The sequence below is a fragment of the Miniopterus natalensis genome, chromosome 7 (genome assembly GCF_054644295.1).
Source record: "Miniopterus natalensis isolate mMinNat1 chromosome 7, mMinNat1.hap1, whole genome shotgun sequence".
Classification (NCBI taxonomy): domain Eukaryota; kingdom Metazoa; phylum Chordata; class Mammalia; order Chiroptera; family Miniopteridae; genus Miniopterus; species Miniopterus natalensis.
In genome coordinates, this window is record NC_142087.1 from 163,469 (window position 1) to 179,992 (window position 16,524).

The following is a 16,524-nucleotide window of genomic DNA, read 5'->3' on the forward strand; positions in this document are numbered from 1 at the left end:
CCAATTTTAAAATACAGGTGGACAGAAGAATTGGTTAGTATGTTCCCATTTCCATTTATTTTAATCCCCAAAACCTTCCCCATTCAAGTAGTGAAATCTGAGGGTGAATTACCCTAAGGGGGCGGGGCCACCTATCACAGGAGAACTCAGAATAGAGCACTGCTCCTTTGGTTAGAGCTGACAAAGTACACATTTAGAAAAAGATATAATGAGGCAAATCGCATGTCCCTCCTGTCCCTAGTTGATGGGGTAGGAGAGTGGCAGATGAGCGGAGAAGGAGCTCTGTGAAAGAAGAGTTATTATAGTCTAAGGCCAGGCACCCTGCCCTCTCCTGCAGAAGGGCAGAGTTGGGAGCAGTGGGAGAAGATGATTTTTCCTGGAAAACTAAGATGCCTGAGTCCCTTCCCATGGAACCTTGGAAGCATGCATGGCCCTAGTTTCCTGTTGCATGACACCAGCTTGGAGGAGGGAATGCCAGCCAAGTAGAAAATGTCCAAGATGAGAGGACCAGGCTGGGAGTCCCCCATGGGGAGCCTCCCAAAACCACAGTGCTGCTGAAAGGGCTCATCCATGAACTGAAGTGACCTGGGGGGTTGAGGAAGAGACTAGCATGTGGCTCAGTCAATATCCAAACTAGGATGGCCAGGGCTCCTCAAGTGAGGGCTGGCCAAAGGGAGGAATGACTGCAGGAGCTGGACCCAGCAGGTCTCATCTCAGCATCTGCCAGTGTGAGACAGAGTGAGCGCCAAGGGAGAATGTCTTCTTCTAAGGCCGAGTCCCATTTACATGGACCTACCTGGGGAAAGGGGGACAGCTCAAAGCTGAATTGATTGAATTTTAAACTTGAAATGTCTGAAAAGCCATCGACATGACTGAGTTGTCTTGGAAATAAATATTCAGCTTTCTGCTATCATGCAGGAGGGGAAGCTAGAAAGAGAATTCAGTTATAAGGAAATAAAGAGGTACATGTTGTATACCTCTGAGTCTATAGATTATGAAATATCATCTGCTCTGAATCACTAATTTCATAAACATCGTCATGAAGAATTTCAGATGCATGGAACTGGAAATATTGAAAATATTAAATATTTTAGGAAGCCCAGGTCCCTTCTTGGTAGTGTTATTTGTGGGGAGATCTCCTCATACTCACCTGTTGCTGGGATGTGCGTTTCTTGGGGTGCCACTGGAATAAGAATTTCCAGAAGCCCTGTGGGAGGATGAGATGTTGTAGAAAGCTTTATTTCTGTGGAATTATACCCCTGAGTTTCCAGGGTTCCATTTCCCTCTCTCTGTCTTGCCACGGAAAAAGTGTATCTATGACTTCAGTAGGGCTAGAATTAGCGCCGTTATCCAGAGTTTTCACTCCATGTTAGGGCATAGTCCAATTCAGCATCAGGCTAGCTTAGTTTGTGTTTTCCTCTGTAGTCCATCAGTTCACTGAATGTGGGATCCACATGGCTGTGAGTCACACAGGTGAATGCAAGGGAGCCACAAAAGAGCCAAGAACCAAGAGCTTCTTTGTTAGGGGATTATGTATCCCTAAATTTTCTTGGGCTTGCAGTGCCCTGCCCCCTCTGGCCAATGATTTCTGTTCCCAAGTTTGACTGACAGGCACCTTCCCTTTGTCACCCCAACTCACTGTGCATTCATTCATCTCCCCTTTGTCCAGTGTCCAACCCCCCAGTAATCTGCAGGGAATGGACAGTGGTTTCCTGGGGAGTACAAAGTGGCAGCTTCCTGGTAAAGCTGCCCAAATGGCCATACTTATAATGTCTGGCTTCCCCCTTTGCTCCTTTCCTATTATTAATAACTAGCTCATCACAATGGTATAAGTGGGACCTATTTATTATAAATAATTTTTTTATAGGACTGACGCCTTGCATGTTAAAGTTTAACAGAATAGCAGCGGCACCAATTATTGAAGTCCAATTTCATCGTCTCCAGGACCTATCTATGACTGTGGGGTTGTGGTAGGAGAGAGTGGGGGGCATAGGAAAGAAGAAATAAGAGTCCCAGAAAAGCTCTGCAATGTTCTGAAAGCCAACACACTGTGTGAATTCTCAGGGAGTATCTGGTACAGGTCACACTTCGCAGGAAAGGTAATGACCACCACATTAATCCCTTTCTCAATGAGAAATAGTGACTTGAGAGATTTTTCCAGGGTAGGAAAAAGAATCATCAGTTTTATAGTGGCAATAAAGGAGGAGAAATGACCCCACAGAGAATGTTTTTTAGAGACAATTCTGCTGGAACAGTACCTTTTGCAAGGACTCCTAGAATTGCTCTTTGTTGCAGGGCTGTGCACATTGAAATACCTGTATGACTTAATTTAGTGAGAAGCTGTGGTGCTGGCTGACTCTATTGCATAAGTAACCCTGTAACCGTCAGATTCTGGGCAGAAGGGTCCCTTCCCTCTGCTGTTCTGTCCTGTAGAGCTTTGCTCCCTACTGCCCTTTACAAGGCCTCTGGACTGAGAAGAGCTCCTGATAGCCCAAAGCACAGTGATGCATGAGGCAAACCTCTGGCTCCCAACTATATCAGTTTGTTAGCGCGGCCATGACAAAGTACTATAGACTGGGGGCTTAAACGACAAAAATGCATTTTCTCACAGTTCTGGAGGTTGGAAGTTCAAGATCAAGGTGTCCTCAGGTTTGGTTTCTCCTGAGGCCTCTCGCCTTGTCTTGCAGATGACCTCCTCCCTCTTTCTGTTACTGTGTCCAGTTTTGTCTCCTTGTAAGGACACCAGCCATACTGAATTAGGGCCCACCCATATGACCTCATTTTAATTTAATTATTATTTTTAAAATATTTATCTTTATTGTTGAAAGTATTACAGATGTCCCCATTTTTTCCCCATTGACCCCCTCCACCCTGCTCCTGACCCCTCCCTAGGCCTTCACTGCACTATTGTCTGTGTCCATGGGTTACCCATATATGCATATAAATTCTTTGGTTAGTCTCTCCCCCCCCCCACCCCTTCCCTTTGAAATTCATCAGTCTGTTGCATGCCATTATCTCTTTAAAAGACCTATCTCCAAATATGGTCATATAATGAAGTACTGGGGGTTTGGAGTCAACATATGAATTTTAGAGGAGACACAATTCAGCCCATGATGACGACTTTTCATATACGAGGTTAAGAATGGTCAGATATTATCCTGGGCCCATTTCTAGGGATTTAGATGAGATGAAAAAAAGAGGAAAAAAAAAGTTCAGCAAATGTCCAAATCAGCACATCTTGGCCCTGGAGAATAATATCATATTTCAAAATAACCAGGAAGCCAGAGAAGTAGGTAGAAAAAAGAAAAACTTCATTTCACACTGTTTATTTAGATTTTGCTTTATTCCAGAAAGGACATGAGCAGAAGGGACTTCCAGATTAATCAGGACATAAAGGGCGAGACACAGGAGACAAAGGACCCTGTGCAGGCACCTTGCATACCTCTTCCTGGTGACCAGCATGCCCCCTGGGGGTGGGGGTGTGGAAGAGCAGTTAGGAAAGGCATTCAAGGCAGAGGGCGGTACTCTGGGGCCTTACCAAAATTAATGTGGTTTCCCACATTAAAGAGGCAACGTGCAGACTGGTGAAGAATGTTTTATGTTGCCATGGAGAATTATCACTAAAACAAGAGAAACTTGGATTGTCCATTAGAAAAAGCTGATTTCAGCATTCTATGATTAACAGACTGATTAAGCACCTATTATGTGCCATGCTGTATACTGATCACTGGAGGCTACACTGGTGGTGAGCAAGTTTTTGGTAACATTAGTAAACACACAAGTACAAAGCACGTGTATATTAACCCATATAACACATACCAAAATTTTTTTTTCACAGTTGAGGAAACTGAGGCAAAGAGGTTATTTGTAACGCTCAAATCCACAGAGCAAGGAAGAACTGAAGCCAATATGTTAACTTAGGAAAATATGCTCCAAACTTAGGCTCCAAACTTCGTACTGGTAAAAACCACATGATTCTGCCTTAAGATATTTGAAAGTTAGACAAGGAAGTTATGAAAACTTTCTCTCTAGATATTTAGATAGGCTGGGATCTGTAATAAAAGTTTATCTAAAGATATAACTGAGCTTTCAGATTGATCCAGGTGGAAAGTAGAGGTGGGGGGAGAGGTGTTCAGAAAGGGGAGTCGAAAAGAGGCCAAACAGAAATTTCATCACTTCTAATTTTTGCCTGGTAATCTCTAATGAAAAACTGCTGTGAAAATCAACAACTGAATGTATTTAATTTTAAGATGCAGCCTTCAGAGCACAGTCTTAATTATTTTTAGAAGTCCAGTTCCCTATCTTGAAAATCATGACAAAGGTGAACAAAAATGATGGTGTAGAGCATGCCCTTAGCTGCCCCAAACTGGCCTATAGCTGGAGTGAGGTGATTCTGGGCCTAGCTTTTTGAGCTGTGGGACTAGAAGACTGGGCTAGGCCAGAGTAGAGCCTAAAAGCCTGCTTCTTAATTCTTTAATTAAGCTCTGGCTTCTTAATTCCTTGTTCTTTGTAATTTTTATTTGTCTCATACCACATACACCTAGTTTCTCTACAATGAGTACTGTGAAACTTATTTAACATAAAGTGCTCGTGAACAAAAGCCAAGAACCTTTAATCCCATCTTAGGTTAATTGGGTAAACGACATCCCCTCGAGCTCCTCGCACAATCTCCCATTGTTCCAGGCTCAGAGTCCCGGCGCTCCAGAATAACTTTAAGTGAGTCAGCATCTTTTATAAAGCAGTGGTAGGCAGCCCGGCTTATAAAGTTAAACCCCTGGAAACCACGGAGCCTCTCTCTTGGGAAATGCCTTTTGTTTACTTATGTTTAGGGGGTACCAAGGTTCAGCCGCGTTGAAGGACCGAAGGTGGAAAAGGTCATTCCTCATTACAGAGGGGGCTGTCACAGTTAGGGCTCCACGTCGCAGCTCTGCGTTCAGACAGTCACCAACGCCCAGGGACCGCCGCCGTAGCGCCCGGTTTCAGCCGGGGGAAAGCTGCTCGCTCGCGTCCGCGCCCCAGGGAACACAGGAGCCGCGCGCCCTCCGCCAAGGACTCGCGCCCGCGGCCCGCCGAGCCGCTGAGGACAGCACCGGGCACCCAGGGGCGCGTCTTCCACTCCACGAGCGACCCGTTAGGGGTTGAAGAAAGTTCCTTTAGGATCCGACCGCGCCTCGCGCCACGTGTGCGCGGGCCGCCCGCCCGGACGGGAGGCTCAGAGGCGCCCCCCGCCGGAGCCGACGAGCCGGCGCCCGCAGCGCGTCGCCGCCGGGCTGAGCCCCGGCCTCGGCCGCGCGTGCCCGCCGGGCGGCAGCCGGCCCCAACCCGGCTCCCTTCGGGCTCCCGGGCTTCTGCCCTAGGCCCGCGGTCCCCCGCACCCTCCCTTGCCCCGCCCTACGAGTCGGGACCCGAGTGCGAGTGAGCGCGGAGGGGGCGGGGCTTGACGGAGAGGGGCGGGGCCGGGAGGAGCGGAAGGCAGGATGCGCGGGAAGAGGGGCGGGGCTCGGGTGAAACGTGCCGGGCGCTCAGCTCCCGGCGGGGCGGGGCTCGGGTGAAGCCGCGGCGGGGCAGAGAGCCGGGGCGACCGGGCTGGGGCGGGGAGCCGGCCGCGCGGTCGGTCGGCCCGCAGAGGAAGGCGGGGCTTGGCGCTGGGGGAGGCGGGGAGAAGCTCGGGGCCGAGCGTGCGGGAGGCGGGGCCCGGCGGGGGCGGGGCTCGGGGCGCGCGGCGCGGCTTCCCCCGCCCGGCGCGCTCCTCGCCCTTCCCGCGGCACCGCGGCGGGGCTGGTGGAGGCCGAGGCGCGAGTGGCGGGAGTAAGAAGACCGAGTGCGGAGCCTGGTTTGGGAGCCGCGGGAGCCGCTGGGGAGCCGGCGTGGGGGCTGGAGGTGGCGGGGCCAGGCGAGGCCGCGATGAAGCCGAGCGGCGAGGACGAGGCGGCGCCCGCCGGGGGCCCCTGGGAAGAGTGCTTCCAACTGGCGGTGCAGCTGGCGCTGCGGGCGGGACAGGTGAGCGCCGGGCCCTCCGCCCGGGCACGGTCCGAGGAGCGCAGCCCTGCGGGCCGGGCGGGCGCTGCCGCATCACACCCACTCGGCACTTAGGAAAGTCCTATCAGAAGTAAAGGCAGACCGGAGGGGCTCGTGGGAACCGGGCCCAGGACCACGTGCGGCCGCGGGGCCGGAGGGCCGGGGCTGGGCCGGGGCGGGGAGGTCCCGGAGCGGGAAGCGGGACCCGCCGGCCGGGCCGTGTGCGGTGGGCGGCTGGTGACCGCTGACCCAGGCGTGATACAGTGAAAGAAGCCTTTGTGTGCGTTTCCTGCACAGACCGCCCCTTTACCTTCTCCACCCAGGAGCGGGGAGGTGAGCACCTTTTCCCCCGGCGGCGGCAGCCACCCCGTTAGCGCGCGGCACGCGGCCCCGCTCCTTCGGCGGTTGGGCCGGTGACTGTGGGTGACTTGACCTTCGCGTGGGAGAGAGCAGGTTAGGCTGTGTGGACTGTGCTGATCAGCCCAGGGCTTTAAAGTTGTCTCCCTGGTTTGAATGCCACAGCTGTTGATTTTTAAAGACCTTTGAACGGATCCAGTGGCCAGGACGTGGGTGTGGCTTCCCCAGCTTTAAACCCCCGCTGCCGGGAGACCTGGGAGGCTCGCTGTTTGTCTTTCCTCCAGCATCCTGCGTGCCGACTTACTCTGACCCACAGCCTCAGAGTGCTTCCACTCGGTGATTGGAGGATCTTGTTAATAACCGGCCCGCAGGATGGAAACCAAGCAGCAGAACTTAAACCTGCGAGTTTGAAAATGCAGCCCCTTTCTTTTCTCGCTTTCATTTTTGTGCGTTTTGTTCCCCACATTTTCCTCTGTATTTTCAGCAGCGCCTGATACGTATGAGGGACACGGTTCATATTGTGGGATGAATCCGTGGGTGTTGGTTCCCTGAGGGCCCTCAGGGAGGGCTGGGGCTGAGGGGGAAGGCGGCTTCCTCCTGCCCTGCTTGCTCACTGAGGTTCATGCCTGTGCTCTGGCGATCTGGGGGGTACAGACGGACAGGAGAAGGAGCCCTGAGCGGAGACTGACCTGGTATTCAAACAGCATTTTCTTTTTCAGGTCTAGCAGTCTGAAAACGCTCTGTAAGCTTTCCCACAGTGTTAAAATCAGGCTGTTTTCAATCCTAAATTTGAAGTGAGTCGTGGTGAGCGCAGTGGATAGTGCCTTACCTTGGTATGAATCCTCTGACCCCCTTTTAAAAGTTAACCTTCAACACTGAGTGAACACATTTAGTGTTGGAGGGCCCTCCCTCTGTGGTTTTAAAGACCCAAGACTCAGTCTGTAAGGAATGCATGACTTAAAGGAGTGTTGTGAAGCTAACCTTAGGCTCCATCACCTTTCCCTCCTGTACAGAAAGGAGACCCCCGCACCTTATGAGCTAGCATGATGAAGCTCTGAGGAACAATCTTCCTGGAAAGCAGACCTACTGTATTTTGGTTGGGGGGGGTTGAGGGGGAGCATTTGCTCTCCCACCCCTCCCTCCAAGCCCCCTCACTTCCTTTTCAGAGTGACTGTCACCAGGCCATTTAGTAACTTTTAGGTTCCCCCATAAAACTTTTCTTCCTTGAGGCTTTGAGAAGCCAGTTAGGAGTCAGGCACTACTATGTAAAGTCCCGGTGAGTTGTTAACGGGTTTCTGTGGTTTTTCAAACTTAGATCCTTGAAGATACAGAGGGTTTTTTAAACATTTTAACAAATGGTTACATAGAGCTTGCTTGCAATATGGTAGGCACAATTCTAAGAGTCTTACAAATTTTAAAAACTTATTTAGGAGATATCTTAAGTGTTTGCAACTTGCCAACAAGAAAAGCACTTTTTTTTTTTTTTTTAAGAGTGAGGGAAGGGTGAAATACAGATTCTGCCATTAGGAGTCTGGTCAGGGAGCCCAGGACTCCGGGCTCCCTCTTGAGCATTATGCGGATGCTTCCTGCCTGCCGGGCAGTGGGCAGTGAAGGTGGCAGAGAGGTCTGTGGCTGGGACAAACAAGCCACACAAGGTCATCACAACCTGTGTAAAGAGGGACAAATTATCTCAATCATGGTCTCACAGTAATGGGGTGCTGATTGGGGAAAATCTGGCTGTTAGCCAGACAGGCCAGAGAGGAATGAAAAGGTAGTTAGTGGTGATCTTTTCTGAGGCCTTAACTAAGGCAGTGCTTGGCAATTTCTCCGTGGCCTCGCGGCCCAGAGTGCCCACCCCTTCACCGGTACCCAGTGTCCTGCTGTTGAGTTCTACCCTCAGCTGTTCCTGAGACAGTCCTGTGTTCCGAATTCCCGAGCCTGAGTTCTATTGGCTGAAAGGTGGCAGAAGAGGGAGGGGCCTCCCAAGAGGTAACCGTCCCTGCCCTTGATCTTTCGGTCATGGGTCGGTTCGGTCCGGGCAGCCCGAGACAGTCTGCTCCCCATCAGGAGGTCCTGAGAGTCTCCACAAAAGCAGCCTCTGCGGCCCCTGCACCATGGCCCCCCGCTCCCTTCCCTTCCTCGGCTCTACCACGCATTTCTGCAGTGCCTCTGAAACTCATACCTTTCCTCCCAGGCCCAGCTACCCACCCTGATGCAGGAGCCCCGCCCTGGGTGTTGGGCTTGGGGGCGGGGGTGTACGACCAGCCCCAGCCCATCGCCACCACAAGCACATATAGCAGGGTTCACCGAAGTGGGTGTCTGTCATAGTTTGTGACAGGCAACAAAAGTATCGTAGAAAACTATGCTTTTTAAATTGCCCTGCAGGGGTCCATCCAGGTTTTGTTGGACCTGAAGCTTAAACAAGTTAGGGGCCTTTTTTAACAAAAAATATACAAAATTACAAATTCAAAATTAGATATAAAAATTACTTAGATTAAGAAAAATCAATAGTATGAATGTTAAGATACTAGCAATATAACAAAATACATAAAAATAATTTACTTCTCAATCTTCTGTAATACTTTTTTCACATTTTGGGGGCTTCATACTTTGCATCTTTGAATGACAATGATTTTGTAATATATTTTGTGGAGAGAATAGAAAGATACATTTAGGCTTTCTTATAGCGTGAATGATTTATATTGATTACTGATAGTTTAGAAGTTTATTTAGGCTTCAAACTTGTTACTGGTAAGATCATATAAATTTTTAGGATTGCCGTCAAATTTGAGAACCCTGTCAATTTTCTTTTATGTATTAGTTGTAAGATGTGAGAGAATTTTCCACAGACTAGCATCTGGCTCCGTAGAGTTGAAGCCTTGTTTCTCTCCGTGATCCCTTGTGTCGGCTGCCACTGTCCATGCTCACACACTCCTCTGGTCTTGCCCTTTACGTCACCGTGCCAGGTCAGTTGGTATGGTAGACAATAGAAACATTTCTGGAAGCCATTCCTACACAGGATGGCTAACAGTAACTTAAAGACATATATGACTATGGATATATCCCATCAAACCCAAAGTAAATCCATCTCCACTCAACTTTCATTTAGCCAAAAAAGGCCAATACCCCGCTCCAGTGCCACCTGATAGAAAATATAATGGAAGAGAGGTTATAGTGGAAGGAGCAGTTAGATCTGCAATTAGAGGAGCTGAGTTTTACAGACTTAAAAAAGGTATTTATGTGTGACCATGGCAGCACATTTTGCTGTGGTCTCTAGCAGAGCCTCACAAAAGTAAAGGGCCTTGAAGCTTCAGTGTCATTAGCTTCACAGTAAATTCATCTGTGTTTATTGGTAACAAAATCTCAGGACAAAGCAGAAAACAAAAATCCAGTGCTCTACGCTCAGATCTTCAGACACTGCCTCTCTAGCTGGCCTTACATACCCTTGCAGGTTATGCTTCCGAAGGCCCAGTCTTGAGAAGTGGGGCCTATTGTCCCAACAGCCCCTGGATGGACCAGCCCTTTGTTCAGGCAGATCAAACTACTCTGCATTTTCAAATGCGGGTGGCTCAGTTGATTGGAATGTTGTCACATGCACCAAAAGGTCATGGGTTCGATTCCCAGTCAGGGCACAAAACTAGGTTGTGGGTTCGATCTCAGGTACTGGAGGCAACAAATCAGTGTTTCTCACATTGATGTCTCTCTCTCTCTTCCTTCCTCTCTCTCTAAAATCAATAAAAACATATCCTCGGGGTGAAAAGTAAAAAAAACACACATTGAAAATCACTGCTGTGTTGTATTTTGTTATGTGAATATATGACAATTTATTCATTCAACTCTTGAGGAAACTTTGGATAACGTCCAGTTTGGAGTTATGAATAATGTTGCTGTGGACGTTCTTGCGTGTGTCTTTTGGTTATGTATATATGCATTTCTGCTGGGGATATACTAATAATAGGAGTGACATTGTTGTATCATGAGATATAAAATTCTGCCAGGTTTTTTAAAGTGGATGTACTAAGTGTCTATACCTTTCGAGGGAGTGAATCCTGGCCCATCACAGTCATGGTGCATAGCAGTTGTGTGTTGTTCAGAAAGGTTGGTGATGGTTGACCCCCCCGGTTCCTGAGGGCTAGGTGCCTCTAGCCCACCTGAGAGCTTTGGTGCTCCTTCCCCTCCTCCCCACTTTCTTTTTGGGGCTTCTTTCCTGCTTTTTTTTCCTACCACAGTCTTGTGTCTGGCCCTTCAGAAGTCGGGGGCCAGCTCCGAGAGGTAAGAAGAATATGTCTACTTGGTATGGTTAGTATGGTTGTTTGGGGGACAGGATTTGAGATTCTTCTGGGGAATTGTGTGCACGTGGGATGAAGAGCCGGGGTACCTGCCTGCTGTTTAGACGTGCAGTACGGTATATGTGAATTATGGGAACTGCATTGATAACCTACGACTCTTCATCGGGGCAGGAAGCGGTGGAATGGGTTATCCTCATTTAGGTGGAGAAGGTGGCAAAGGTGGTGACATCTGGGTTGTAGCCCTTAACAAAATGACTTTAAAACAACTTATAGACAAATGTCCTCAAAAACAGTTTGTGGCCGGAGAAGGAACAAATAGGAAAAGACAGAAATTCCTGTAGCTTGTGGGTATTTCAATAACTGATGAAAAATGGTAAAATTATAGAAGAACTCAATGATAAGAAAGACATAATTTTGGTATCTGAAGGAGGTCTTTGATGGTAAATTTCTTACCATTAAAAGGTCAGAAGTGAGTAAGTCACCTTGATCTAAAACTTATAGCTGATAGAGGCCTAGTGGGATTCCCAAGTGCTGGAATATTCTCTTTGCTGTGTCAGATTTCTCTTGCAGAACCTGTGGTTGCAGATTATGCATTTAAAACATTAAAGCCTGTCCCTAGTCGGCTTGGCTCAGTGGTTGGAGCGTCAGCCCTCGGACTGAAGGGTCCTGGGTTCGATTCCGGCCAGGGGCGCATACCTAAGTTTCTGACTCAATGCCTGGCGCTAGTCAGGGCGCCTGCGGGAGACAACTAATCGATGTGTCTCTCTCACATCAATGTTTCTCTCTCTCTCTCCCTCCCTCCCCCCTCTCCCTCCCTCCCTCTCTCTCTCCCTCCTTCCCCCCTCCCTCCCTCCTTCTCTGTCTCCCTCCCTCCCCCCCCTTTCTCTCGCTCTCTCCCTCCCTTCCTCCCTCCCTCTCTCTCTCTCTCTCTTCCCCTTCCACTCTCTCTGAAAAGTAGTGGAAAAAATATCCTCAGGTGAGAATTAAATAATAAATAAATAAAACATTAAAGCCCCTGAACTTGAAAGAGTATGTATAAAGATTTCAAACAGGTCTGTATTTCTGGATTTCAGCTTTCTTCCTGAACTCAATATAGAACTGCCTTTGAAACCATAATACTTTTACAAAAGAGTTGCACAAAGAGGAACTTCAGACAAAACCTGCACTCCTGGCAGTTAATAAAATGGACTTGCCAGATGCCCAAGATAAATTTCATATACTGGTGAACCAACTCCAGAGTCCTAAAGATTTTCTGCATTTATGTGACGATTTAGAAAAACAAACACGTGATTCCAGAGAGGGACTGTGGAGTTCCAACATATCATCTCCGTTTCTGCAATTAAGAGAAGGAATTGACAAATTAAAGAACTGCATAAGGAAATCTCTGGATGAACACTCCAGCTGGGAAAATGATGTATCTCATAAGAAACACTTACTTAATTTACAGATTTCCAATACAATTATCTTATAATGAGCCACCATCAAAGAATGCAATTACTAGTTCCAGAATGAATATAATTTAAATCTAGTAAAAATAATATTGAAATTGTATTCATTTGAAAGCTTTTGCACAGACATGTATTTTTTAGAATGTTAGTTATTACTAACCTTCTGATATATATATGCCACCATCTGAGAACCATATCTTTTAAAGTTGTTTTGTAGTTAAGTGTAAAAAAGTAACTGAGAGCTAAAGATGACAGTTTATAATTTTATGGCCAATCCATCTATAATAAAATCCTCTGATAGTCCTGTAAAAAATAAAATGAATGTAGCAAGCTACACTTCTACCAGCAGTGAGAGTTCCTATTGCTCCACATCTTGGGCCACACTTGCTATTGTCTGTCTTCCATTTTAGCTATTCTGATGGGTTTGAGGTAGTATTTTATTGTGTGTGTGTGTTTTGTTTTTTTAATGTTTTGATTTTAGAGAGAGGAAGGGAGAGGGGGAGAGAGAAACGTGGATGTGAGAGAGAAGCATCGATTGGTTGCCTCCCTGTACTGTACCCTGACTGAGGATCAAACCCACAACCTGGGTATGTGCCCTGACCAGGAATCAAACTAGTGACCTTTCGGTGCATAGGGAGGGTGCTCAACCAACTGAGCCACTCCAGCCAGGACTTTTTGTGGTTTTATAATTTGCATGACCCATATGACTAATGAATTTAAGTGCCTTTTTGTGAGTTTACTGGCCTCCTGGATAATCTGTTTTTAAAATGGTAGTATTAAATGCTAATTAGAGATTTCTTTTCTCAACAAATATTTATAGCATAACTCTGGAAAGACCTTTAGCCTTTACTCTGAGTGTGATAAGAGGTTTTGGTCAGAGTCCTGTATGGGGCCCACCCTGGGCTGCACAGGGCCCCATGACATGGGGTGGTGGGCCAGAATCGGGTATCTGAAAGGAAGCTGTTAAAATAATAGTCCAGGTGAGAAACAAGGGTGGGTTTGACTGCGATGTAGTGAAGGAGGTGGTAAAAACATGTATTTCGAAGGCTGAGGCTCAAGCTTTGCTGTTGGAGTTGAATTAGGGTGTGAAAGAGAGAGGAGGCAAGGATGCTGTCAAGGGTTCAGGTCTGAAAAACTGGTTGAATGGATTTACTGTTTCCTGAAATGGCGAAACTGCAGGAGGAACAGGTTTGGAGGTGGAAGTCCGGTGTTGTGTTTCCAACATGTTAAGCTTGAATTGCTCCTGGGTTATTTTAAGTGGTGTTGAGTTTGGAACCTGAGTTCAGGGGAGAAGTTAAAGGTGGAGACTCCAATTTGAGAGCCATTGGCGTGGAATGATATTAAGGCCAGATCCAGGACAGGGAGAGAGCAGGCTTGTCCACCCCTGGGCTCTGCCATGGGGTGATCCCTAAGTCAAGCTCCTGGTTTTTCCTCTGGGAGATCTCCAAATGTCCGTATGTGGAGGTCTTGGGTTGCCCATTTCATCAGAAAAGACTTTTCTACTCTTCTGCCTGGACTGAAAGCACTGGCCTGTTCTTGAGGAAGGGAGGTGGCTGGTGGTGATTTCACCATTTCCCCCGCCCTCAGTCCCCTACACTGTTCTCTGCCCTAAGCCCAGGCCTCCAGCTTCTGCTTAGCTCCAAAGGATGGGAATCAGCCTGCACTGACAATTGGAAAACTTTCACCAAAATTTCAAACCTCAGCCAAGACAGAATCCCTGTGAAACAACAACTGGCAGGCACAGAGTAGCAGCTGCTCCTTTTTGGGGCCAACTGTCCCAGGCCCACTACTCTCTGACCCTGTGTACGAGGCCAACTGTCATCCTCCTCATACATGGTCGTAAGGAAAGGGGCATGTTTCTTATGCCCATTTTGCCAACAAAAGCTGTTCAAGAAAAATGAGTAGCACTGTTTCTCAGAGGCATTCACTTTTGCAGCCCTTCCACCCGCCCAGCCCTTGGTGTAGGAGTGAGTCAGTGAAATCCCACCCGAGTCTCAGTAAAGGGACAGAAGAAAAGGCTGGGGTCGCCCTCACACCCAAGTGAATCGGCCTCTGTGGATATTTACTTGCTTGCCCAAATGAAGCACTTAGTAGTGGAGAGTTCTCTTTTGGGGGCTCGGGGGGGGGGGTGTAACTAGAGGATGGAAGAGTGGCTAGTGGATTCCAGGCCCCACCTACCCACCCACCCCAGCCCTAGGAGCGGGGTCTGGGTGGGGGAGCTCAGGTCCCGAGAACCTGAGGTTTGGGGAAATGAAAAGGAGTTTAAAGTCCAGGCTTCCCCTTGTCTCTTGGCCTGATGGGGCCAGAGCCTAAGGCTGGCTTGGCTCCCATCTTTCTCCCATGGGAAATAAGGGAAGAATTCACCCGAGGGGCAATGTCGTGTCTGCGTAGTTGAGCCAGTCTCAGAATCATGTATCCACTGTCCCAGCTCCCAATCCCAGGGGCCAGGGTAGTGCCTTGGCCACCTGGGTGGTGTATTCAGCATGGAGCGGAGTGGACACTGCAGCCCTCCCTCTCCCACCCCGACCACCACCACCACAGGCTGCCCTGGGACAGAGCCTACATCTGGATGACTGTGGTGGGGGTGATCCCAGACCCTGGGAGACTGGGGGCAGCTCCCTGGAAGAAATATACCTGAATTGTAGCTTTATTTATTTTCCTCACCCGAGGATATTTCTTCCATTGCTTTTCAGAGAGAGCGGAAGGGAGGGAGGGGGGAGAGAGAGAGAGAAAAACATTGGTGTGAAAGAGACACCTCGATTGGCTGCCTCCAGCAGGAGCTGGGGAGCTGGGGACGGAGCCTGCAACCCAGGTGAGTGCCCTTGGCCGGAATCAAACCGGGGACCCTTAAGTATGCGGGCTGATGCTCTAACCACTGAGCCAAACCAGCTAGGGCCTGAATTGTATCTTTAAAAGGAAAGCAGGAGTCACCTGTAGAAGTTGGGTGACAAGCTTGGGGAAGAGAAGGGGTCAAGGCACAGAAGGAAGGTAAGGGGTGCAAGTGAAGGCGGAACCCAGGAACTGCGCTGTGGCTGCAGCTTAAGACGGAAGAGGAGAGTCACCCACCGGGTAGGAGAAGTTTGGGGGACATGAGGAAGCCCTCAGTGAAGAGCGGAGTTGCAGGTATATGTCATACTCCAGACTGAGCAAGGTGAATCTTGACTAATTAACAGCATGTTGGGTGGACTTGGTGATGAATTATAAGTTGAAAGGGACAAAACAGTAAAGAACTTCTGGGTTTTTTGCTTGGAGAGCTGGGTGGATCTCATTGCGTTAGAGGAAACTGCACAAGAGAGGGATTTGGCAACAATCAGTCGTAACCACAGCCCGGGAGGGTTGGCTCCATTTAGTGAGAGAAGGTTTGGAGCACCTGCATTGGAATCCCTTTTCCTGCAGCACTTTCTGTTGTTATGACCTTGGACAACTTCCCTAGCTTCTCTGTGCCTCAGTTTCCTCATCTTTAACACAAGAACAAGAGTTAATATTACCTCAGAGTTATTGCCAGGGTTAAATAAGTTGGTATGCACGAACCGCTTAGAACAGTGCCTGGGGTAGAGTAAGCCCGGAGGAGGCGAGGTCTCTAGAGCACAGCTCCTGAGGACAGGGCCCAGTCCCATTTCCTGTAAAAAACAGTCTGAGGGAGAAGCACCGAAGGAGGACAGTGGTGTAGGAGGCCCTGGCCAAGAGGGTTAGATGACAACGAGAAGGCAGCTGAGACATGGGTGAAGAGGGTCCCCTGGATCTGGCGTGGGAGGTGGCCGGGTACCCAGCAAGGCTGGTTCAGAGGAGTGCTGGGGTGCGAGGAAAGACAGTGGGCTGACGGGTGATGGGAGTTTAGAAAGTAGAGATGGCAAGTTTGAGGAAACTTAGCCATGAAGCTAAAGAGGTAGGCAATTATGTTGGAGAGCCTTGGGACTCACTGGCATGTGAGCCCAGGAGAATCTGGTGTCCTTGGCCCACCTCTGCTTTAACCAGCTCCTCCTCTTTCCCATGGCTAAGGTTCTGCAGTCATTTGTGATATGTTAACAAATGTGAACTGACCTCTGTGCCATGTGATAGCCACATTTTTATTACCCGGGTATCTGACTTACTGTGTAGGTTTTATTGATTATCACATGTGTTAATCAGGCTTCTCCAGAGAAACAACCATTCAGAGACTGACAACCCCAATCTGCAGTGTGGGCCGGCAGGCCCAGGGAGAGCCAGCGTCCCAGTTCAAGGGCTGTAGGCAGCAACATTTGAGGTTGCATATGAAGCCCAAAAGCAGTCTGCTGAAGAATTCTCTTACTCAGGGTAGGGTCTGTCTTTTTCTTCTATTCAGACCTTCGACTGATTAGATGAGGCCCAGCTACATTATGAAGACCAGTGTTTTACTCCTGATTAAAACATTATTCTCATCCAGAAACACCCAG

The 16,524-nt window shown here is 48.7% G+C and overlaps 1 protein-coding gene and 1 pseudogene across 1 annotated transcript in view; both read left to right on the forward strand.

The window, feature by feature from the left end:
- Positions 1-5,904: 5,904 nt before the first annotated feature.
- Positions 5,905-16,524, forward strand: part of IMPA2 (inositol monophosphatase 2) — a 42,219-nt gene continuing 31,599 nt past the window's right edge. The window contains exon 1 of the mRNA XM_087818521.1: positions 5,905-6,000. Coding sequence (XP_087674647.1) covers positions 5,905-6,000 — 96 coding nt within the window. The remainder of the gene's footprint in view (positions 6,001-16,524) is intronic.
- On the forward strand, positions 7,949-11,416 carry LOC148092655 (GTP-binding protein 10 pseudogene; annotated as a pseudogene).